This window comes from Diadema setosum, chromosome 14 (assembly GCF_964275005.1).
Source record: "Diadema setosum chromosome 14, eeDiaSeto1, whole genome shotgun sequence".
Classification (NCBI taxonomy): domain Eukaryota; kingdom Metazoa; phylum Echinodermata; class Echinoidea; order Diadematoida; family Diadematidae; genus Diadema; species Diadema setosum.
Genome location: NC_092698.1, coordinates 26308184 through 26335650, shown reverse-complemented (window position 1 = coordinate 26335650; position 27467 = coordinate 26308184). Strand labels below are relative to the sequence as shown.

At 38.1% G+C, this 27467-nt stretch overlaps 1 protein-coding gene across 1 annotated transcript in view; it reads right to left on the bottom strand.

Annotated features, from left to right (window-relative positions):
* LOC140238253 (CLIP-associating protein 1-like) overlaps positions 1–27467 on the bottom strand; it is a 121671-nt gene that overhangs the window by 17888 nt on the left and 76316 nt on the right. Inside the window, exons 22-29 of the mRNA XM_072318188.1 lie at positions 22434–22547; positions 20893–20996; positions 20313–20376; positions 18379–18542; positions 17282–17360; positions 16369–16512; positions 15216–15302; positions 1519–1578 (exon numbers count right to left, since the gene is read on the bottom strand). Coding sequence (XP_072174289.1) covers positions 1519–1578; positions 15216–15302; positions 16369–16512; positions 17282–17360; positions 18379–18542; positions 20313–20376; positions 20893–20996; positions 22434–22547 — 816 coding nt within the window. The remainder of the gene's footprint in view (positions 1–1518; positions 1579–15215; positions 15303–16368; positions 16513–17281; positions 17361–18378; positions 18543–20312; positions 20377–20892; positions 20997–22433; positions 22548–27467) is intronic.

The following is a 27467-nucleotide window of genomic DNA, read 5'->3' as shown; positions in this document are numbered from 1 at the left end:
CACCGCAAACAGAATGGGAGGTTAAAGACGTTAAGATATTTGTGAAGCTTGAATACACATTGTGATGAAATGCTATCAATGAGTATAATTATATATGCAAAATGGAATGAATGAATGATTTATCAAGTCAGTTTTTAGCACAATGTGCTGTGTAATTCATGTTATTTTCTGTTAATAGGATCAATCTAGCTATTATAAAGAGATATAGAATACATCAATGGTATAAATATTAGATATTAACATATATGTATAAAATCACAGCAAAGTTAACAGTAAAGAGTCATACACAGGAGTAAAATCAGTGGAAATCATTAACTCCTATTTTACAGACATACTGAAAGAATAATGACAATAACACATTCTATCACATACCAACTACTAAAGATAACTCTGCAGAAATAAAAATGGAGGGGGGTATAGAGCTACTGAAAATGTCAAAACCTTTATAAGAACATAATATATCAAACTGAAAAGAGTAACATTTGGAAAGGGAATAAAAATGGGATGTTACAGGCAGCATTCTGGAAAGGTGAAAGGTGAGGATGGACGGGAAGAAACGTCGCTGACAGAGTTCACGATGCACGAACAAACGACGTAAATCACATCACATGAACGAGACACAACTGGGCGTACATCGACTATATGTGCAGAAATGGAGCATGCACCACATAAATATAAACGTAGTATGTGTTGTGTGTGTATGTGTGTGTGATGTGCAGCTAGTATTTCTGCACACATACACACACACCAAACACACATACGTACGTACACAGAGAGCATGCGAGGGAAGATTCTCATGCATGTATAACGATACTGAGGCGCAGCTTCTGGAGCATTCAAGGAGCTGCCATGTCATGCGTTCCCGCTCAAAGTGCAGTGTGTTACGACTCATGAATCAAGCACACACACATATATATATATACAAGTGTATATACACACATATAAGACAGCGCGAACCAATACAATCCCAACACATGTTCTTGACTGTGATACCAACTGGTGAACTAGCCAAGGAGGCGTTGTTCCGCCAATATAGACGCCTCCCATAAATATGCATTTATATAATCAGGAGGGAGCCCTGTATATAATGTTCTATGCACTCATTACAGAGTGGTTCTGGGGCAGGCAATAAATAAACCCTTTTGATATGAACAGCAACGACTACATACAGCCACTACATAATGAATAAGACAAGCAGAGGTGACTTTTGGTTGTGTTTTTTTCCCTTGGGGAAAAAAAAAAAGAGAGTATGAATGTGTATGATGATTTATTAAGATATAATAAAGAAAAAAAATAGCTGTGAGGGGTACACATACACTGGGGTAAAGGACTGCAATAAGCTGGTTTACAATTCAACAGCGCTTTTTTGCCACATTCAAACAGTATGTTGTATAATCAAGGGTGATTGAACTATTCAACTCATCTCCAGAACATCTCTACATTTCTTCTTTTCTTTTCTTTTTTTTAATAGTCTGCTTTGCTAATCTGTTTTCTGTTTCCCTCCGCTGTGTCCGTTACCTCATCATCAAAGCTGGATGCAATACGCAGATCATTACGCAAGAGCTTGGTTGCCCCTTCCTATTGAGACACAATAAAAAATATATATAAAAACAACAACAAAAACAGTGGAAAGTAGAGATATCAGCTGGAAGGAAAAGAAAACACACATACACACACACACATTAACATTAGAAACAACTGATTACAGAAAAAAATCATAATAATGATAATAAACATTACTTTCATAGTGTATGGGGGATAGAGTCGGATACAGAAGTCATGGAGACACAGATCAAATGAAATAATTGTCATCGACAGAAGAATGAAGTCTCCCTAAAAGAGTTAATGCTAGTCTGTTATTGAGTTTACAATCAGGAAATAACACCTAAAATTTATCCATTTGGTAGACAGAAGATAAAATGGCATAAAAAAGATGCATGGAATCTTACCCCCAAGAAATTCATACCATTGTTACAAGTACAAGAAACGGGGGCAAGGTAAGAAATGTAAGATTGTGGGAAGGGGCAGGGAAGGGAAGCACAAGCAAACTATTGCAAAAACTACCACAAAATCTCCTGCAACATAAGTTATAGCCCATATCTATATTGCTGTTCTTCATCTCAAAAGTAAAACTTTGGGATCAATGTGGTAAATACTGCATATTACATAATAAAGCAGAACATCATAAATACTATCCATCTCATTTGCATTGCTGTGGATTTAAGATTGCAGTTACATTGTACATTGGAGCTTGAGAGTTCCTTCAATAAACATTTACTTCTTATAAAGTTACATGATAGAAAAAAAATAAACAAAAACCTTTCAGTGTTCACTATTTTTGGGTCAATATTCCTGTCTTTCTGTTATCAAAGGAGGAAGCTTCAAATTGTCTTCACTAAGCTTTAAATATTATGGAAAAGAAATGAAGCACAACAGTGAGCATACCATGTAATGAATGGGGGGGGGGGGGGGGCAACCAAACATGCAACCCTCACATTGTTGTATATTGTTGCTCTTAAAAGGATAGTCAACTCCATTTTCATATTAGCTTTACAGATAGAGTAAAAGCTATCAGTGAGAACTGAGAAAATTTTGATATTGACTTTGGACAGAATAAGTGGAAATCGGACAGAATAAGTGGAAATCAAAGAAGTTGTAAAATTTTGAAGTCAGCACTGTTTTCACAAAACAGATATAGGGATCATAATAACATATGCAAATGAGATCAGATGATATCACGACCCCTCAGGACTCTCTCTGTATTTATATTTGTATCTAAACATGATCTTCACGGAATCACTTTTTCTTTTTCAAAATGATATTATGAAAAACAAATCATATTCTTCACATCAAAAATTGATGAAGAGGTGCAATAACTATCAAAAAAAAAAAAAAAATGTTTTTAAGAAGGCAGGGTTTGCAGATGCCCCATTTTCTACCAGGGCCATATTTCCCCATTATTGTTCTTGATGCAATTTTCTGAACACAGCAAAAAAATAAAAAAATAAAAAAAAATAAAAAAATAATAACAATGAAATAAAATAAAGTTATTGTGAGATCATGACATCATCAAATCATTTAATTTACATAAATTTGTGGTTAACTCTATTCAACTGAGATCACTTAAAAAAACACATGTCCCAATCCAAACTGAGATAGCTTTCAAATTTTGAAGTCAGACTCCAAAAGTTCCACTGTCTCACTTATTTGATTTTACTCCGGCTACTGAAACCAACATGAAATGGAGCAGAATGCCACTTTGATCTTGTCACCTTAACAAACAAACAAACAAAAGTCTGAGCACAGAGCCAACACTGGAAAGTTGCATACTACAGTGTGGATTTCTCTCACTGGTCTCTAATTTTTTTTATTTTTTTTTATAGCACTACTTTGTAGAAATCTTTGCTACCATTCTAACAGCAAGCCCATTCACAGCAATCCCAAATTTTATCTACAAGCATGTGAGGAGAGTTCTGCACCAAGTTTAGCAGTTTTCTGGGGGTGTTTTTTATACACTTTTCCCCTCTTCTGGCCTACAACTGTTCTCAAATCACTATAATCAGGATGTTAGAATTAAGGCTTTAACATTATGGCATGTAGATATCATGACTGTGGTCGGGGATAATTGTTTATGTCTGGTAGAAGATTGCACTTTATGAACATCACATGGTTACATACATGAGTAGTATTGTACATCATAATTTTGGTATCTTTTTATATTTATGTGTACTCTTGTATATCAATATTACACTTTCTACTTGTTGGCTGGAATACACATATACATGTTGTAAGTACATATTAGTGACAAATACCAGTACATTGAACTTGACAATGTAAGACCCAAAGCATTATGCACTGATTATATATTTCTATGAAATATATTTTGTATGTGTCTCTCAAGGGTGTAGTGAAAAAAAAAAAATACTCTCTGTCCTACATCAGAAATATTACATAAAAAAGGGAAAACATGAAAAGTGGACATATATTAAAAGGTAGACATATGGGAGGGATAGAGTAGATTGAAGAAAATACATACAGTAAACATTTTTTAAAGTAATGAGCATACAAGGTTGTATGTACTCGAATTTTCACTATCCATACAGGTATTAAAGATATTGGGTTTGTACTACACATTCAGTTTAACAGCAGTAACATCTGTACAAGCGAGATTCATAATTGATTCTATTCATACAGTATCCCATGGATATTGTCATTTTGAACGTTTCAGTTTTGATTTGAAACACGTATGATCACCACCATGGCACAAAGAAATAAATAACAAAAAATGAATAAATAGTGAGAAATTTGCTCAAAGGATTTAGATAATTTATCAAATCGCACGGTTCAGTTTAAACTGTGATTCACTTTTAAATTCTCTTTAATGTTCACAAATTCTCCCTCACATTTGTGTTGAAATGACTCCACAAGTTCATGAATAAATATGTTAACATTCATCCTTCAAACTAGTGATGTAGAAGTACAAGAATTCTACTTTTAGTTCCACTGGACATACACAAACATCCTCCCCCCCCCCTTTAAAAAAAAAAATAAAAATTAGACTGCTTTCTGGTAGATATTAAGTGACAATATGGGAATGTATCATCAACTAGTCTATTGCAATTGCAACACATATTTGGTACTGTTCGGCCTACACTTATGTATGCTGTTTTGTATGTGTGGTTTGCTTCTTTTTTATGAGAAAGGGGATGGGACAGAATACGAAGAGGCAGCAGAGCATTTGGATGGGATTACAGGGGACTTCTTGACACTCACTACTCACATGAATTGATGCAAATACTTGCTGACTGATGCCTGAAGAGGCGATTGTCCATACAATATATTTGCATAATTCTGCAGAGTAAATGTGTCAACTACACCACTTGACTACTGGCACGAAAGCAATCCCTTCACAAGAAAAGGAGCAGTTGATTACACACAAGCTTGTGGTCTGTCTGTTGATTAGGCCCTTTCTATTGTAAAACTAGGCAGTTGTCAACAGGTGTGCGTATGTGAGCCTAATTATCAGAACAATGTTGCATTATTGATGTACACCTTTTTAAACCATTTTTTTTTTATGTATGTGATAGTCATTGATTACTGATATTCTTTTGACTGCAAACGGGATCAGATAATGAAATACATCAGAGATGTATCTCTATCTATCTATCTATCTATCTATCTATCTATCTATCTATCTATCTATCTATCTATCTATCTATCTATCGATCGATCTATGTTATATGTCACTATGTTTGTCTGTCTGTATGTATATTTCTCTGTACATTTGTGTCATCCATGGCTGAGAACAAACAGGGCATACAATGGCTCATGCTCAACTCGAGCATTAAAACCACAACATTCTCTCTTGGATGCACTCCACCTCTTGAAGTGTACGGAAAAGCAACGCAGCACTGAATGTGTTTGATATGTACTTTTTAAAACGGCGAAGCGATATCCACTTGTTGCCAATTTGGCGAGCTACCACGTGCTGTACAGGTCTTGTACCAAGACTGCCGACACCTGTCTTCTTAGCCCAGGTAGGACAATGAGGTGAACACGCAACACTCTGTACTTATTAAAAGCACATACATGTTACTATGTGAGAAACAGAGTCTGGCAGACATTAGAACTTAAAAACAAGAGCAAACTTGTACCCACAGAGAACAAATAATATACGGTCTACAGTGAGATGTATAGGTGGGACTATTACTACCAGAATCTGCTTCTGCTACACTACATGTAACTCACTATTTAACTACATAATCACATATAAACAATGAAAAAATACTGGGGGGGGGGGCGACCATATATGTTCAAAATGATACCTATCAAATTCCAAAGAAAATCATTACAAAGCAGAACTCATTGAAGCTTAAAGTACAACCAAAATCGACGACAGTGATGGCAGCATGTACTATGAAGCTGTACTGTCAGTAATAAAGATATGACATTCTGATTTAAGACGTACCAAGTGATAGAATATGTAAAGCACACAGAAAGAGTATGGAATCTTGATTCAGGGAAACTTTGAAACTGAAATAAAAAAAAAAAAAATACAACTTGCAAACTGAAAAGAAATGAAGGCTTTAGATCCATAACAGTTTGAGTGAAATGGGATTTACAGTAAGGTAGTTAGAAAAACAGTCTGTCAGTACATTAATTGTCCTGTTTAGTTAACACTGCAACATGACTCTGTGTCATTTTAGCCGCACTCCTTGTTCACATCAAAGACTGGCATGAATTTTAATTTCCACCGGTATTTGACGGCAACATTTCTCGATGATCAATATCAGAGAATTACCATGAATAGACTCTTGACAGAACTAAACACATTGAGGAAGCCTTTAAAAATGATTCAAGCGGTAAAATGACAGATGTATTACTGCTTTAAGATCCCTACAGAAAGGCACATTTGGTGATTTTCAGACATACAAATAGATATGACATGCTTATTTCAATAGATATAAATTTCCAGTTAGAATCTATTTCTCAGTTTGATCTAAGAAATTCCCTCTCCTCAAATTGGCAACATAAACAATTTTTAGTACATACTGACCACACATTCTACAAGGAGGGACAGATTCAAAAGTAGTAAAAGCGTTACACATCGCACGAAACATATGATCGATTTATAATGTTTGCTCTTTAAAGACTAAAGAGAGTGCAGTACATTTATAATCACTCTCATTCTGATATCAGAGAAGTTGCAACGAAAAATTGTTTTTCACATACAAAAGAAAATGGAGAAAATAAAAGAGGATATTTTCTCAATAATGGCAGCAGAGTGAGAGGGTAACATAATCCTTGAACACTTCATGAGCATTCAACACCTGGTACATATTACACAGTCAAGGTGGTCGACAAACTCTGTGTACCATTCAGTGCAGATGTATACACAAGTGATAAACACCGAACGTTAAAGTACTATAAAATCAAGCGCCGACAGACATAGAAGCAGCTGAAATCATAGGTATGATTAATCAATCAGGTGACGGACCAGGGCTGCACGGCACCTGCGGTCACTGGGGGAAAGAAGATATCTGTTCTGATTTATTGAATACAAGTTAAAAGCATAAGACCAGTGCCATGACTACTTTTAACATATCTTCACACTGTTTTAAGGTATAGATATACCATGTGTATGTTTAAATGCAAGTCATTGGTAAGCGTGACCACGTGGAAAGTTAGGGGGGGAGGGGCAAAGAGGAATACTGAAAAATCAAATCCAAAAAGAGTGATAGCTACAAAAACTGGACAAAAGGAATTCAACAAAACAAAAATTTGAAAAAGGCTAAAAAGCAAATTTATCAACATATATTTGAAGATAAATTTCATCTTCATATAACTGAATAATCAAGCAAGCTCCACAGAAGATATGTGACCCGCTACAACAAAATGGTCCTAAAGTCGCGCACGGTAGAAGCCGTGAAAATCGAGTTTGAAGTTAGAGCATCAAAATTGGTCAAAACTTACGATTTTCTGAATTTGACATATTATTAGAGTCTGACATGTCTTCTATCATCTGTCGAAATTTTGAAGCAAAATGATGAAAGGAAAGACCAAAAAATAGCGTTTTTCTGGGCCATGTTTTTTTGGCGTTTCAACGAAGCAGAAACTGGTTCGAACATTTGGATTGAGCGCCACACATAGGCTCCGCCCCTAACAACGACCAGAGTGATCTCATTGGTCAGTTTGCTGCTTGCCGCTAACCGAAGCGTGAAGCTCGCACACTGCCCAGTCGACTGGTGCGTGCGGGCGGGTTGCGCTATGCCTAGCCGCTTCTCCTGACATCCTGGTCACTGATTGGTCGGTGAGGAGACCGCCGACGCTGTGTTTGAATGAGCATTTCGGGGGTTGCTAGGGCTTAACTTCTATTGTCCGGAGGTGAATACTGACTTGCGTGTTTCTTGATTGTGATTGCGTCGCAAGGAGAACTTTTAGGGCGCTTTTCTCGAAACAGTGATTTCCCTGACGTCTTGACATGCTCTCTTTTAAACATCGATATCTCCGCAGCCGATTATTTTTATGAAACGTGTTATATATCAATTTAAAGCAGAAAGATTAGGAAATTGTGTCATGCAATTTTCAAATAATCGACCTCGCCCGACTTTAGGATCATTTTGTTGTAGCGGGTCACATATAATCATACATTTTGCACTACAGATCGAATAAAGTAACAGCAGAGCCCTTGGCAAAATATCTGCACATGTAAAGCATCAATTTGAAATATTGTTGTATTCATCTTTCAAAATGACAATTAGAGGTTAATTGACATTATCATGTTTAAAAAACATTAGAATATACCTCTCTGGAAGAATTAAAAGCCTATCATGGAAAGCTTTTGAGTGAATTTCCATAAGAATTATTCCTGTTATTGTTGCCGATTAAAGTCCCTTTCCATGCAAGTCACATGCCAAGATGCAAACTGTATATCACAAGACAAGTCTTGAATGTATGTATATGCTAAATATTAAGGTAATATCTTGGCCCCACCACCCCCCCCCCCCAAAAAAAAAAAAAAAAAATGGGGGAGGGGCAGTGTCAGGGAACTACATTTTATGCAGCTGACATGGTCTTCAATGTGAGCACACGGTCACAATCTCTATCCTGGTATCCAACTCAGACTCTTTATAAAAATCAATTCTAGTTGTAGGAATTCACTACAAAAGATACCTTGCCAAAATAGAAACTTTCGTAACTCCTAAAGTCATCTGAAAATGTAGAACATAGGAGAAAGCTGCATTTGTAAAGAGGTCTCAAGAAATGTGCACAAGGAATGACGGCACAATCGTCTCTCTGGCGGTACAATTCAATCATTTGCCCATTACTTCTTGAATGTTTCCTAACAAATTTTCCTGGACTTATGGTGTACATAAAGTCTGAATGACATTATGATAAGATTCTGCTGGTTAGCTACAGAAATTGCATGCATTTACAGCTATAACGGCACCGGGGGGGGGGGGGGGGGGGGGGGGGACGCCATTTCAACGCTGTAGCAAGGCAGTGCTAGGATTATTCCATCTTGATCCTATAGCTAACATGCTGGACATTTGAGATCAATTGCTCACAACAGGTGTACGTGCACCTTTGACACACGTGATCTTTTTCCTGGAGCAACAGAATGTTGCAAAAGGCCGTTACAAGCTGGTGCATATATACAATGCATACATATGTCTATGTACATAATTATATTAATATAGTCATGCTTTTAAGCGGTGTGCATCATTATACAGCATTTATTTCGCATGATGCAAGAACATGAACAATTGTACCAGAGTTCAAGAGATCTTTGAATGTTTTCTTGTTCTCTGGCAACAAGAGGCCAATCACGAAATTTGGAAGCACAACCGCCTGCCATCGTAGCTATTCAAAAGAGTGCCATGTTTGCGCAGGAGATGCGCATGCCACATTGAGGCAGGCCAAAGAAAGAATTGCAAATTCCAACAGCTGAAGCTGTGACAAAACAAAATAACAAAACTGACCCAGCCATTAATTCTTGCACTTGCCAAACAGGGTTGCTGCGGTGGATAATTAAGGAATGTTTTTAAATACCCAGGGTAGACTCTTTACTGCCAGCACTGTTCTCTCCACGAGTCCTGCCATTATTTCAAGCAAAACACTGCCAGGTATGGCAAACCATTTAACGGACACATTCACCCATATATAATGTATGGATTGAGTGAATGCAGCAATATGAGTAGAACGCATCAGAGAAGTTTGAGGGAAATGGGAGAAGCTGTTCAAAAGTTATGAATTTGTATTAGTTTCAGTGCCGCCAACGCTGGATGCGAAGACTACAACAGATTGTGCTATCACTGCAGGACAATGATATAAAGAAAACATACAGAGAATTCCACAAACTGTCATTGTTTATGAATAGTACACATTCCCTCGTCTTGTTACTGACACATGTTAAGGGGAATATTGTTCCAACTGCTTTCTGAAAGAGGTAAGTCCAGTACTCTTCCTTTTTGCTATAAATATGTTTATATATATCATTGTCCTATATTCCTCAAACTTTAACTGATGTGTTTTACTAATATTGCTGCATTCCTCTAATCTAACTATACATTTGGGTGAATTTGTCCTTTAATACACCTGGGTCCAGCATGACAATGTAGGTATTTACCCCTTGACCCAAGAACATTCCTGCAGGACAGGATTAAAACTCAGGATTTCTGATCAAAAGAATCCACAGTCGTAACATCCACTAAACTATAGTGCATCCCTCTTCCTTTGTGCGGAGCAAAATTTATTCCACAGGTGACATCCTCCTCCCCCTCCTGCTCCATTTATTAAATGAAAATTAACTAGCTTCATAATTGACTCCCTATAATTACAAAAACGTATGCTTGCTCTATGCCACCTCTGTAATCTGAGAAGGCCCAATAGTGGCAGCGACACGCTCGACTTTCCAGATTTGGTTCGGTCCAGCTGCATGCACTCACTTCCTGACATCACCACTGTTTGGACAACGCGACTGCAGGCTCCCATATCCTACCGCAGACCTTCGCCCTACACTGCACGCTATCATCTCTTTCGTTCTTTATCTATCTCTTTCGTTCTTTAAAACAACAACACGCTATCATGAAGATATAATACCTGTACGCCATCGGTTATCGCTAACCGGTTGAAGACCAGTCCCGAGAATACTCGGGTAGGTGTCCGTGGGAAATGAATATTATAGCAAAATCAGCCCGTCCTCAACGGGTTAAAAGCGAATGCGTAATATGTGCACGCGTAAAACCAAATAAGATATTTGGGCAGTGGTGGTGAGAAAGTTGTCCCCACATGTGCCAAAGAGAGAATCCCCATGTGTGCCACAGAGGGCTTAGAGTGAAATAACTTGTGGAGAGATACTAGGATTACTCAATAATACGCTATGTGCTGCTACTGTGCGCACGCCAACACCTCTCTCTCTCTCTTCCTGCACATCTTTCACTCCACATATGTACACATGGTGGTAATGTGCATTTGGGCAACTCAAAGCCTTTTCATGACTGTTAGAAAGATTAACTGATTCTGCACTGTATGCTGAATATGCATTTGTGCAGATAATAGCAACCTTGCTACGCTATGTCCCAATAATTTAAAGAGTGAGTGTGGCAAAAACGGACCCAGTGATGAAAAAACGTTTGCCTCAAGCTATTGTTTTAGCTATTAACCCGTTGAGGACGAATCCCGAGGATACACGGGCAGGTGTCTATGGGAAATGCGTGTTGTAGCAAAATCAGTCCGTCCACAACAGGTTTAGTAGAATTCACTCGACATTTTAACCTCACTCCTCACTGCCCTTACCTGGAAGGGACTAAAGTGACCATTGATAAAAATAAAGTTTTTACTGGTCAACGTCTTGATGGATGGACAGTACAGGACAACAGCATGCTGCTTCAAGGGCTGTGACCTCTTGTGCACTAAAATTTGTCTTTAAAACTCATGATATGACCACTACAAGTAGTTTTCAACCACCTTATGGAGTACAAAAGTTAGTTAGTCTCTGTAACGAGCCCATGAAGGATATGAATTGAAAAAAAGAAAAAAAAAAAAACAGACAAAGATTAATACCACCATGCTGAGGTTTCCAAAATTAAGTTCTTTTCATCATACACTATGTACCTTTAAGCCAGTAAAGACTAGTCAAGAGTATACTCCAGCAGGTGTCTATGGGAAATGCATGTTGTAGCAAAATCAGCCCGTCCTCAACGGGTTAAATTGCCCGCTGGTGTCGATGAATTCCATCCACATGAACATTGTATTTTGTTTTGATTTCTTCATTGCTGTTTTGATAATAAATGGAGGAGCAAGAATCCCTTCCCACAGGTTGTCTTACATACAAATAAATGATGTGAAATGAGTTAAGAGAATTAGCACACCTTTGCTTGGAAGATGCTGTGATATTTTCGCACAGGAAATAAGAAACAAAAATCTGAAGAAAACAAATGCATGCAGTTGAACTTTACAGAATGCATTTAATCTTTTTTCTTTCTTTTTTTTTTTGGTCAATATGTGCATATTTTGATGGTATGTTGCAGAGAACAATCTTTTCATTCTCTCTTTTCAAGTTTTCTTCTTTATCATAAATGCAGCAACCTCTGCACACCAACATGTGTAACAAGAAAGGGTTATCTAAATGAGATATATACTATGCACTTGCTAGTCACTGGAATAAATGCCATTGATTACATATATACAATGTATGTCAAGCTATCATAACTCTGTATGAGAGGTAAAAGATAAAAAGAGATAATGGTGATATAATGATAAATGAGAGAGGAAGAAATAGATATGTAAGATGTTTGGTTGCTATATACTAGTGGGTGCTTCCACTTTGCACGATATCAGATGCTTTTACAATTTCTGCATAAACTATTGTGGTCTCACCGTTGCTTCACTATTGGGAATAGGTGAGCTTGCCACAAGATAATCCCAGGGCCCAGAAGGCTACGGTACAAGATAATTCACGACATCATATTTTTTAAAGTGGCACATTTTAAGTTCTCGTGTGTGGAATAATCCACAGGCAAAGGAAAGAGAAAAAACAAACAAACAAACACATAATTAGCTTCCTTCGGAAAAACATTTAAGTTCAAAAGATACCTGGTAAGTTACAGGGATTCTATTCTAGGTCATACAATGCGTTGAACTCGTCTGTCCAAATGTGCAAGACTTTCAAAGTAGCTGACTGAAAGTCCACTCATCTTAGTCAGTGCTCTCCATGCTACAGACAATACTGTAATATCATATTTCTCTTTTTGCTTGGAACAACACTGAATAATTTGAGTGGTAAAATGCTGAGGGGGAATCCGGTTGCCAAAGAGTTGACAAATTGATGCCTTGATGCATAAACATGTACTTTTCAGGACAAGACAACTGCCAAGCTCAAACAATTTTCAAACACATCATATCGACTTCATCTATCTCCTCCAAGTGCACGTAAGGCATACATTAGGCTTTCCACAATTGGAAATGAAGATAAAACTTTACTATCAAGACTGACTGTTGTTGGTTTTTTTCGCTTTTGTTTGTACATTTGTCCAAGGGGAAGAAACTTCTGGCTAGTATGGCCCAATACCCAACTCGTCAAAGACATTAATAATGATGTGATGTATGTGAATGGTTGGATAATGAACACAGCACTCAGTGATGGATGATCTCATTATATGCCCTCCTCCCTCATCCGTGCTACCATTTCCAGCTTCTTCTTTTTTTTTTCTTTTTTTGTCATGCCATGAATATGTTTTCAGTTTCTTTTCTTATAGCATTCTATTTTTTTTTTTCAGTGGTGGTGGTGGTCTAGCTTGCAAACACCACGCAATATATGCCCACACTAATGACCAACACCAGCAAGAGCTAAATGTATTTTTCAACGTCCTTTAACACTTTGATGGACTTTGCTTCATTTGTTTGTTTGTTTGTCTGCTGATATTCACTTGTACGCATGAACTCTTGCATTACTGCCCTTTGCATCTGGTCTGCAAAGTTCCAGCGCATTATATAGAACACAGGAATGTGCGTGCATCTATTGTAAAGCATTAGAATGTATGCCTGTGTCATCTGTCACTGTGCACTGAAAGTGTACTGTCTACAAGAGTCTACTGGTGTTTCAGTGTGTAACTGTGTAGCAGCTTGTCAGCTTGGAAACAAGACAGAACTTCATAAAGAGAGCATAACTTGAATGCTGTTTGTCGTGTAAGAAGAAATTTCTGCACTGCATCTCCATGAGACATTCAAAAGAAATCTACTGCATGAATTTTTTTTTTGGTGGTCTACTTCATTGCTTTTTCCACCAAATCTGCTCTACGCTGTTATGTCACAAGGCACTGCGGATACAGCTGAAGGCACCGTGACAGATCCTATTTGAGTTTGTGTTATTTGAGTCGAATTATTAAAACCTATTTGTACGTGAGAACTATTTGTACATATTAATTTGTACTTGGTTTCATGCGGCACCACTGGCATAGTACTACACCACACTTACTAGGGTATTCTGCCCCCTTCCTCTCTTCCGAATCCCTTCCTGACTCGAGTTACGAAAACCCGATTGGATTCCTCACGAAGCCTTTCAAAAAAATTTTGATCCAACGCTGTTTTGCATTCACGAAAGGGGTAACTAGTGCTTGAACTCCCAGTAAAATATTTATGATAACATCTGTCTATGTTTTCCTACCTTAATTCATCCCTCATTATGTCCCTTAGTTAATCCCTAACCCTTTATCTTCCACCTGTCGAAAATCTCTTCCTGAAAACACACTCCCACTTGAAGATAGTCTCAGTTTATTACTGACAATTCGAAACAAAAACTACACCGTTCACATCGACGTCTGAACACAAAGGGATGAAAATAGCAGCCTGGAGTTTATGTATAAAGATTATGTATTATGATTAGACATGCAAAAACATTACCACATGTCTGAGAGATTTTCATACTCTGAAGTATTTTGAAGCTGATAACATGCTTTTCAAATACAAGAAGCAGATTTTGTCGTGGCAAGTAATTTCTCTCCTTTATTCTACCCTTCTTCTGCCCTGGTCTTTCTCTCCCTTTCCTACCATCAGTCATTCCTTCCTTCTGTCACTCTCCACTATCTTTCTATCTATAACTCGACCCTTCCTAGCATGATGCATTCAGACATATGATGCAAAGCTATGGTGATTGCTGTTTCAGTCAACAAAAGCTCGAGAAATAAATCACTTCACTGTCCTTATTTGAGTTGCACATCCCTCTCGCTCTAGAATTTACAATGTTTACAGAAGATAACACTCTGTTTTCAAGGAAGAAAGAGACAGGACACAATTCTTCCACACTCCCCCAGAGTCAAGATATCCCACTGAAAGCAGAGACTGACACTTGAGAGAGTGTAGGAAAGTGAGTCCAAACGGTCATCTCTCGACACATTTAACCTCTGGGGGCAAAAACAAGGAGGAGAGGGAGCGGTGAGAAATAACCCCTTGGTAAGTGTGGTGCACACGAAGCATAGAGCACATAACATAAACGAGAGCTTGGTTGATAGAATGCAGACCGGAGCGCAAGCAAAAAAAAAAAAAGAAGGCAAATAATATCACAGAGAGGGGAGAAGGGGGAAAGGAGCAAATTAACGGTACGGTAGGGGAATAAAAAAGAACGGAAACAAAACGGTGACAAAAATCAAAATACTGATGATGAGAGAAAGGTGAGTTTGACTTGCTGGATACATTCACACACGGCAGTGGTTTACCTGGTATGTCTTTGGCAGCACAGACAGCATCATGCTGAATTCTGGGGTATTGAGCTCAAACAGGGCAATCAGCACAGCTTGGGATGCCTACACAGTGACAATTGTTTGAATTTAAAAAACGGGGAAAAGAATAAAACAGAAAATGAATTAAGACTGCTGGCAAAAAGTAAAAGAAGCAATACTGTCGGTATTTGAAAAAGTCAAACGTCTGATGGGCAACTTCACTTGTGATCTTATTGTGACTAAAAGGTATTGAATGAATGTCAAAGTTAACACCGTAACATCAGCAACTTACACCTGCACCTGTATTTCAGTTGAGGCTGTCAAAAGCGCACATGTGGAATATATCTGTCTCAGAGCATCATTTGTGTCAATACAACTGATTTAAGTGCACCTTCACAATTCATTTGTTCATGGTGTACCATTTACGTTCCTGTTTCATTTTTATTTTTTTCTCTGATTCCTTCTGGAATGTCTGCATACTGTAGGGTATCAAATAATACATGCCTATTAATAAACAAGAAATTATTCACATTCTTGTCTTAATTGAACAACTTTACCCTCCCACACTATGCCTGCAGGAAAAGAAAACCAGAAAAGTTAATGAATGACATCCCAACCATGCATCAATACAATGTATCTCTCTGAGATTAACATTGGCCTCATTCTTCTCTTATTCCTTTCCTTCCAAAGTGTCTGCATACTGTAGGGTCTCACATGATATGTGCCTTTACAAGAAATGACTAACATTCTTATTTAAACAAACAACTTAACCCTTCCACACTATGACACTATGTCTGCAGGATAAGAAAACCCAAAAAGTTTATGAATGACATCCCAACCATGCATCAGTATCTCCCTGAGAATTACAAAGGCCTCATACCAGACATAGCATCACACACACATATGAATTTCTATGTCTGTCAAAAATGACACAGCAAATCCAATTGGGAGTTTATACCTACTGTACAGTAATAGTCACGATGGTCTACTTTTCTTTTTCAACTTGGCTTGCGATTTAATTTCTGTAATTACACTGCCATTTTGATACAAAGGATGAGATCACAATTCCAATCTGACCTCCAAGATACTCTATCAGGCACGCATCAACTTGCAGCCACACCAGTCCTGCTAACTCCTACCATCATCTTACCCTCCTAACTTCTGAGCTCTTGGCTTCCTTTGTCCAGCCGATGATGCGGGACACGGCCAGCCTGGTCTCGGCCGAGTTGCTGAAGTCCTGCGGTTCCATGAGATCGGTCAGTACCTCCATGTACCTCAGCATGGCTACCTTGGTCTGTGTGTGGAGGAGGTCATATGGAATCAGTCCGGTACACTCAACCGATCATCATTTCACTTCTGTTTGGAATGTCTTTTATACTGTATGTCTCCTCCAACTACAGCTCGGAATGTTTATGACACTATTTACCTCATTTCACTATAGACTGGAATGTCAATGACACAATAAAATGTACTATATATCCTCATTTGACAAAAGCTTGGAATGCTTAAGACACTATATACAATGTACCTCATTTTTCTACAGCTTGAAACGTTATTACACTACATACCTCATTTCCAAAAGAGCTTGGAATGCCTATTACATCATATATATATATGCCTCACTACACAAAAGCTTGGAATATCTACTATATTTCATACATCACTTCACAACAAAAAGGAATGTCTATCAAAACTGCATGTACTTATAAAAACTGTTCCTGGAAGCATTTCTATGTATAGCTGGTAACCTTACTCTGACTAAAATTATAAATTACAATCTCGCTTTCCAAAATATTGGTCAGTGGTGATGGCAAGCAGTACTAAGACATTCAAGTTGTTATGTCAACATATTTTATCAATTGTATTTCTCTCAGTTTAGTAAGAGTTTACATCTACAATGAACATCTACCAATATGTTATGAAATATACACAGCTTCACATGTCAAATTTCTTATTCTTTTCCTTTTGTGTCATATGATATGTTTGTTCATCACTGTGCGCCATTTACAGTCGCCAAACAGCTACACGAGCACAAGCGGACACGAGAGACTGCTGATTCTTACCTTCATATTCGGCGTCTGTGTCTGGTCCATGATGTATTTGGTGAGGATCTTGAATTGCTGATCATATTGAAAACATTCCCTGTTGTGGATAAGTGGGGAAAAAAATCAGGATGATGGAATTATCACTTTACAATCCTGTGTCTGTAACAAGTTCTTCTTTGAGAGTTCTGGAGATGCACTTATAACAATGTCTAGGCTCAGTGCAGTTTCTCAAAAACAATCACTTAAACATCAAAATCATATCTTCATTGTCAGATTTTGACAGTGAATGGGGCAGTGATAAAGACCCTGCAAAGCGTAGGGATTCATGGAGTCGGTAGTACTGTAAGTACACTCACAGCCGCAGAATCTGGACAGGAGTGGACCGATATGGATGAGCCTGCGCTTCAATGAATGTATTCACTGATTGGTGCTATTTTTGGTTTCCGTATGCATCCACGTGGGCAAGAAAGGAAGTAGACTACCCATGAATACCCACGCTACTTGGCGTGGATCTTTAAGTTTTGAGCTATCACTTCCAAGTGACAGAAAATTTCTGTTTCAGCTTTTAAACCCGATCCCTTCATCCTTGCAGTTTTAAAACTGTGTGTTCTATACAAATCACCATTACATCTTCAATTCCAATATTTATGCCAATGTCCACAGCATTCTTTTCTCATTTTGATATGTTTATCTCATCAAGTCATCACAAAATCATACATACACAGGATTTCTGATCCATATCCCTTGTGTTTTTAACAGAATTTTTCCTGCATTAAAGTCAAAGGCAGCATCATACTAACCCGCGTTTTTAGCTCTTACCGAAGTTTTCCTTAGGTTAAATGTTTCGTGCAACAGGCCCCTGGACATTCTTTCTCACTATTATAGATATACTTCACAATCCCCACAACTACAAGTACTATGTTCACACAGATAATGAAGATTGCCACTTGGCTCTTGTAAGAGTAGTTTCATTCAGTCAAGTCATGGAAGTCACATGTCTTTCAGGAAACCAAGGTCTTCCTGGACAGTATACCAGGCGTTCTGCCCCTCCCATTCTTCTTTCATCCCTCCCTCTTGCTCAGGGCACCTGGTGAGATATTCGGGGAAGCATGTACCTGACTATCTCCAGCGTCTTCTGGACCTTGTTGAGGACCGAGCCCAGCAAGTCTGCCCCCATCTTCTGGAAGAGCCTGGTCATGAGCACAAAGAGCCAGTCGGTCAGCTCCAGCTTGTGAACGATGACAAACTCTCCAAGAGTCTCCAGGAACAGGCCAAAGGTCTGGATGGGGTGAAATGGACAGGGTCCAAGAGAATGGTAGGTCAGCATCGTCCATCATCTTTACATAAACAAAGACAATTACTGCAGCTATGACAGATTGCGTGACAAGCAACCATCATTCAACCACAAGAAAATTAGCTATCAATTACAATTGCTCCTCCCCCGGTTAGCACTGTTTTTCCAAGGGGCCCTAATTTTCTAAGTTTCCATTTAAATTTCTGCTGATTTCCAGTTCATTTCCAGTTCATTTCCACACAATAGCAAGAGAAGACAGTCTCTAAAAATCCCCCTTTTGTTGGAGGTTTCTCACATCAATTAAATTCAATTTGATTCATGTATTTCATATAATTCAATTCAATTCAATTCATTTATTCCATCAAAATGACATCACGTCCATACGTCCAGTCAGTTCATACAGGTAGATATCAGTTATTTGGAGTTAAAGGGATGGTACAGTTCTGGTACAGATGGGACTGCAGGTTTCCAACTTTGTGTGTGTGTGTGTGTGTTTGTGAGATACTGGGAAACCTCTCATGAAATATGAAAGAACATGTGATTCTAAGAGGAATTCAGTTTATTTGATGAAAATTGGTTTGAAATGGCTGCGACACCCAAAAAAGCTATCCTACTAAGAGCGACAGGCCACAACTTGTATTAGAATCTCTTTGATTTATCTTGTTCTTCGATATCTATGCCATTTCAAAACCGATTTTCATCAAATATTCTTTCCATTCCCCTTAGAATTGTATGCTCTCTAACATTTTGTAGAGTGGTTTCTAACTACAATGTATCTCGCAAAACATTAAAAGCTGAATCCTCACCTTAACCAATACTATACCACCCCTTTAAAATGGGTCATTTATGTTCATTTACACTGCTGATGTCCACTTCAAAAGGGCTCCTCCCCCCCCCCCCATAAAGCTGACATGAAATACTGAAACTGACACAAATATAAAGAGGATATTGCCATCATGACATAATCATGGCTAAGGAAGCAGAAATATATAAAACACATTTCTCTAAAAGCATGACACAACACACTGTGGTTATGCCCTCAGGAAACAGGCCTCTTACAATGAGGGAGGAGTGTAGTTACTTCAATTTCTCATCAGATTAAAGTAGAAGATTGCTTGATGATGTCAGACACAGGACGTACTTCGGTAACTTCAAAAACTTCAGAAAGTGTGACATAAAGAGGGCATTTAGCCAATGAATGTTTTGTTGGAGGATACTCATATCAAACAGGATACATACAGGGGAGGAGATGTTCACACACAGAAAATACATATATAAGTGCTGTGATCACGCAACCCTGAAGAAAGGAGAAGGGAAAAGCGAGATGGAATGAATTTAAGTCATATTTTGTTTCTTGCTATGATAAAGAGCCAAATATGATTAATTATGCTGCTGAGAATGCACAGCCATGGATATGAAAGATACCGAGCCTATTGCCAAATTCCTAATTGTTGAATTCTGTAAATTAAACGAGCAAAGATAAACTCGTGTACGAAAAAAGGGATTGCAGCAGTCGCCTCTGAAGCCCTCCTGTCTACACGCAAAGCCACGGTCTGCCAAGACTCAACTTAACGCATTATTTCAATTCATGTTCACTTTACCCATGTGAGCATGAGGCATCAGGGCTCATACATTTGTGTAATTATATAGTTTCCAGGGTTACATAGTTGAGGGAAATGACGGGCGAGGGATGGCCGTTTATTAAACATACTTCCAGCTCTGAAGCACGCGACCGACTTCCAGAGCAGAACTTACCTTACTGTGAGGATCTGCAAACATCCTTGTGAACAGCTCTGTCACTCTCTTGATTTCATTTCGACTGAAGGGGAACAGAAAAGAAAGGGGGACGAATTGTTTGTATCTGCAACACAACGGCATCACTGCAATCTTTTCTCATCAAGGCACACCACACGCGATCTCATAAAACGTACTGCTACATTGTATTTGGCTTTTGCCTAAGTTAATTGTTAAATTGACAGGTACTTATTATGTAGAATTGGAGCCAACGGTCTTTCTCGCAAGATGAAATTTGTGCTAATTGCCACTGGTATTCAATGTATTTAGTGTAAACAAGACTTTTGCACACATTTCAATTTTGCAAATCTTCGCTCTCGCAAAATTCACATAATTAAAATGCACACGAACATTTCTGGTTTTACAGAACTTACGGTACTATTACTAAGAATCCCCAATAACAACAACAGAGCATGAGAAAAAAAATACATGCATTATAATGCAGGTTCTTGGACAAGAGACAGCAGAGAACAAGAGATGTTGGCTTGGAATGAGAGAAGAATGAGGACACAAGATCATAGACAAGAATTGGGGGGTTTACCTTAAGGCCCGGTTGCTGTGTAGTGTGTACTGCAGCCCGATTAGACCCTCTTTTCTCTCGGACCATGCGGGGCTTGCCATCTTATTAAGTACCTCCGACACATCCTGCAAAATGTGGCAACATTTCACGTAATCGACTGATGACAATGGCGGTAGCCATTAAAGGGAAGATAAACCCCAAGAGCAATGTGGATTGAGTGAAAGCAGCAACATTAGTAGAACACATCAGTGAAAGTTTGAAGAAAATCGGACAATCGATGCAAAAGTTATGAATTTTTAAAGTTTTGGTGTTGGAACCGCTGGACGAGGAGACTACCAGAGGTTATGACGTATGAGTGGACAACAATACCAAGAAAATATAAAGAAAATTCTACAAAAATCCATTTTTCATGAAAATTACAAATTCCATCAACTTGACATTGACATATGTTAAGGGTAGCAATTATTCCCCCTGCTTTTTGAAAGAGGTTGGTCCATTGCTCTTTCACAATTCTAGAAAAGTGAATTTTTGTTGAATTTCCTTTATATTTTCTTTGTATTGTTGTCCACTCATACGTCATATCTTCTAGTAGTCTCCTCATCCAGCGGTTTCAACACCAAAACTTTAAAAATTCATAACTTTTGCATCGATTGTCCGATTTTCCTCAAACTTTCACTGATGTGTTCTACTAATGTTGCTGCTTTCACTCAATCCACATTGCTTTTTGGGTTTACCTTCCCTTTAACTCGAAAACAAATTTCCATATCCAATGTGTCAAATAAAACAGAGAAAATAATCTCACACATCTTCAAACAACCTCATCTGATGAAGAAAGAAATCAGAAAATGTTATAAAGAGCTGTACTTCAAATTTTGCACAATGCTCATAATCTCTTAATATTGTGTAGGCAAACACTTGTCTTTATTTGTTCAAAATACTCTCCAAAACACAGCCTACAAATGCAGACGGCAAGAGGTCAACATGATCTTTTTTTTAAAAAGATAAATTCACATACAGTCTGTCGAGGAGCATGAGGGTATCTACATGATACAAAGTGGCTGGGGTTAATACATGCCATCTTATCAACCAGGAATACCTTACATTTGTACCTCTCACATGATTTCAAATAATAATGTAAGTCTTTGGATCCTCTCACATGTGGTCTCTTCTACTTCTCTCACCTCACAAAATGATGCAGGCAAGACTGACTCAGGTGAATATGCATGTTTTCTTGATTTCCTTCAATTCTACTTATCTGAGTGTAATGGATTCATTATTGGCCCTCGCAGGCTTTTGGACATTGAGGCCGATTTCACAAAGGTGGGCAAAATTTATGGTTCAAGAACATTTGAGTATTCTAAAGTAAATGCATTATAACCCACTGGTTATCAGCACAAAATAAGTGCACTTTTCCCCCTACGCACATTCATGAATAGACATCTGTTTATGTACGCAAATCATGGAATAGATTCAAAACATCTTGAGAATTCTTGCCAAAATTTCTAGGGATCACAACTTCCACAGGGACATGACAGCAGGTTAGCATGCTAAGCACAGCTTACCTCAATGATTTTGGCTGGTCCCGACCCGTAGGATCCGACGGAACACACGCTCGATGCGTCGCTCTCGTCGTCGGAGAAGTTGTCGAAGCGTTTCCTCAGCATCACCTTCTGGGTCTGTGTGTGTGTGTTAGAGATGGTTTAGAGAGAAGAATATAATCGCACTGCCCTGCAAGAAATGTGTTATGTTTTCCCCAACATCAGGGTGTCAAACCCTAACATCAGGGTGTCAAACTCATTCATTCATTCATTCATTCACCTGCAACTCTGCCACAATCTTGGCCTCCGAAGATGATCCTCTTGAGTCAGTACTGGTTGCTGATTTCACAACTTGCAGCGATGCTAATACCACACCAAAACAGACCACCTCATACGATGCATTGCTGGACAAAACACTGATACAGTCCAGAAACACTGGAGTGATGCAGAAGGCAATATTCTTGGCTGCCTGGTGAGTGCAATGACTGCGCGTCCATGTCGACTCTCGGCAGAAACTTCAGCTCTCAAAATTTACTGGGCATCCTACGCAGCTGCGAATCCACAGAGTTTGATGTGGCAATAAAACTACCTCAGAATCAACGAACCCCTGCCCGGAATGCTTTATGAACATCAACTGAAAGCATACAATACTGTTCAGATTTTATTCTAGTGGAAAATTACACGATTTCTATGCATCTGAATGGATCTCACACTTCTTCTTCAAGTGCCATCGGAACTCGTCATATTTCCTTCAAGAGAGAGCGCCATGTTTCCTTTAACCCTTTCAGGGCCCCTGACTTTGGACAGTGTATGCAAGGCTATAGGGTTTTCTGCGCCAATCAGCATTTAAGTCACACAAAGGATTAATATCATCTCACTCATACCAACACACTTACCATGTTGTCCACTCACCACATCACCAATAGTCACAGGGAAATTTGAGTGCTGTAACATATAAATTTTCTGACCATACAAGCTATTGTTTGAAAGCCAAAGAGAGCCTAAAAATCTTTCCTATGCTGTAGTCTAAGAGAATAGCTTTTCACATTATAGAGGGCATTTGGAATGTGTAGTTTCAAGTTGTCATTGTCAGAGATTCACAGTAATTCGGATTATTAAATGACCTCACCAATTTCCTCTGCTGTGCTACAAATATCATTTGCATTAATTCAACATCAATGATTGCATATTCTTAAATGTCAAGCACATAGAGCTTCAATGACGATTATCATGCACTTAATAAATATGAAATATCATTATCATTATTACATTATACACCCTGTGCTTAGCATCAGAAAACAAATTCACACTATATTTGTTTCTGGCCATGTAAACCCACAAGAACATACGGATATCTTGCGAAAGCATTGTGTTTGGGAAACACACATCAAAACTTGTGGCATTTGAAACTAATCAAAATGCTTTTCAGTAGGTGCATAGGATTCAAACGTAACACAGTTAGACCATCATAGTCGTGGAGAGAAATAAAGACAAAAAAATTTGGTCCACACAGATCTCCGAGACAAATTTGCAAAGGCTCTTTAATAGCCGGCCTACTTGCTTAGCAAGTTTGGTGTTCAGTTTGTCATCTTCAGCTTTCTTCTTCCTACTTGTCTTGGTGTCTCTGATGTAGAGGGAAGAATTAAAAACATTTTGAGCATTTGATATTAAAAATAACCACACATCCAGCCCAATGACCATGCTTTATAAAGTTTGACTTTTTACATGTCTTTTTTTTGTTACAGTTCAAAATATAAGTCTACGTATGGCACAATGACACCACGATGCTTTGTGAGGGACGATGAAATAAAAAAAAAAAATAAGTAAATTAAAAAAAAAATGATATCTAGATTTCACCAAATCATAGCAACAAACTAAAATATGTCAATGTGTGCATGTATATGTGTCAACCCGAAGCATGCTATCATGATTATCAAGTTAGGATGAGATATCACTTGAGCGAAAGTCAAGTTGCTCTGAAATCATATTTTAAAGGTACTCTACAGATGCAGAGAAATTTGTTTGGTGATACCAAGTTAAAAATCATTGATTTGTTCTCAATGCCCCAAGTAACGAGGGTGCAGTGGATGTTGATCGAATGAAACTACACTACAGGTGAGCAACAGCATATTTTATCACCAACTTTTTCATGTGCCCCAAAAGGCAACAAGTCAGAATTTTTAGAAGAAGTCACAGTTTTCTTACGATGAGTTTAAAGGTTGCTCATGTTTCAACAGACCTGTGATTATTCTATTCCAATCTCACTGCTTCACTTTGACACATCTTTCTCTCTGGAATGCCCTTTCCTAAAAAATACTAAGAAACAGGTTATGGACTTGTACTGGAAATGAGTCAAATTTCAAAACATGAGTTTAATGGGTGGGGGGGGGAAGATATAACTTGTATGATACCAAGAAACTATGTTGATAATTATTCCTGTCACCATAGCTTGAACAACTCAAAAGTAAACGTGACAAATCAATCATGGCTAAAAACAAGCTCAAATCATATGATGATGGATAACACTGACACACTCATGCACATACGACAACACATCGACTGCGAGATGGATATACTGCAGAAATTATAGATTTCACTTGAAGGACTAGTCTAGCTAATCTCCTTTTGTTTCAGGGAGGGATGTCAATATGTATCTCTAAACATAAATATATATAATATACTTCTTAGCCACACAAAAATAGAAGACCACTTCTCCCCTTCACTACTAGATCTGTTCAGTCTTTCCTGCAGCCTAGTTTAGAGCAGGCTTGAGAACTTATTTGTCCACCATAAAATCTCTTCTCTCTGCATATTACAGTATCATCAGACCACTATAAAACCTTTTAAAGAAGAAAAAAGAAATCTCAACTCCAAATGTATGTTGTACCACAACAGGTGCATTCCCTGATTACTTGTGACATTTTGGGGGTGGGAGGGGACTTTTTTTTTGGGGGGGGGGGTGGGGTAGGGGAGACTGCATAACTAGTTCACTTTAACAAAATAACTCCAAAAGAAAAGAAAAACTAAACAACCAACTACTTTCTGATGAGATCATAAAACATTCTCACAATTGGTATAAATCATTATTGCTTATGATAAAAACAGCAATTCAGCTTTATACAAGGGAACCTTTCATGAAGATATGCACGACCGCATCTTTTGAAGACCACATTATTAAAAGAGCAAACAAACAAACAAACAAACAAACAAACAAATCAAACTGCCACATACAACATTCCTAGTTTGGCGCCACAGAGCTATCAAAATATAAATCGCATGCGCATCAACAACACCAAAGTGCCACGATCCCGGGAGTGCACATGCATTTCGTGACAGGGCACACTTCGTCTTGCCGGTGATGCAGTAAAAATGCCACATCGCAACTAACATGGATCCCGCATTCCGTACGAGCCATTGCCAGACGAACAGGGGGAGTAACGAAATACAAATGAGGCGAGGGGTGGAAAAAAAACCCACACAAAATGGACACATATATCAAATCAAAATTGAATAAAAGATAAGAATAGCGTGCCCTTTCTTCTCCTTTCTTTTGTCCTCTCTCTGATATATTTTTTTCCCCCGTCTGGCACCAGTTGTGACTCACCAGCATGTCGGAGTAATCGGAATCGTAACCGTAACCATAGTTGCTTCTGAGGGCTCTCTGAGCGGAAATCTGTTACGACAAACGTTTGCTGCTATGTCTTATTCCATTTCTCAGAGAGGGTAACAGAGAATATATCCCCTTATGTATAAATGTTTTTTTTTTTTTGGTTTAATTCCATAACTATAAGTCCACAATAAACAGAGATTTCATCTATGATTCAATGCTAGAAACATAATCCATGCAGTTTTGACAATTTGATAACAGAAAACGATGATGAATTGTGGTAACCTCAAGCCAACAAACTCGGTAACATCTCAAGGCATGAAGTCATCCAATATATACCGTCATCAACATGTTGTATGTAATACTCCACTTAACAAAAAAGGGCAACTCTGACCTCTCATAACCTTGTGGGAACTTGAATTCACAGGGAAAAAATAGCAACAAAAACTTATTGAAAGATAAACAGAATGAAAGACAAATGAGATAATAGTGCTTCTTTACAAGAAATTACTGTGTGCATGATGAAAAAAGGAAGGATAACTTGAGCTCAAATGAAGGAAAAGCACACATTAAGATTGGTATTGTCACAAATGACTGAAGAAACAAAAATTATGAATGCTATCTTGTATATAATTCTAAATGAAATGCACTGTACACTGATACAAAGTAATATAAAGCAAGTGAAGCACTGAGCAAATAAATCAAATTCGTTGAAAGTAGAACTGATTTTTTTTTAGTGCTTCTAAGAATCTCAAACAGAAGGATAAAGAATTTACAATGATAAATAAAATGAACATTATGAAAAAGCAACAAGAAGCAAAAAAGGTTTTGAAAATATAATTGGATCTACAGAGTTTTGCTGCTAGAAATTTTCTGTATTTAACAACAAGAGCAAAAATAGCAACTGAATTAAGATGATACTGTTATCGCTATAATCAAATATTTCCCGTTCAAAATACATACCAACTGAAGAATTAGCACTATAATTTAAAGACAAACATCTTGTAGCATGGCAGACTTCATATAGACATTTACAGGTGTGAGCTAGGATAGTACAATTAAGTTGATGGGAAGATAGAAACGAATGCCTTTGGTATAGTATTGTTTTCGGACAGACAAATAGACAATGTAGCTGAGCAATTTCAAACAAGGCTTTGATTTACACAAAGAGGTTCTTTTCAAGAGGGAATATATCTTAGGTATTTTTATCATTTTTTTTTTTTTTGGGGGGGGGGGGCAAACATACACACACACACACACACACACACACACAAAAGGAGCATGACTCTTTTTGGAGCTACAGATTGAAAATTTTGAATTCAGGAGCAGGGAAGTGAGTCAACAATTACGTGGTAGATTCATTGAAGAGCCAGGTGTCCTCATTTTGAGAGACAGAATAATATTTCAATATTTTGATCGAGGGAGAGAGGAAGATGGGCACCAAGCTTGTT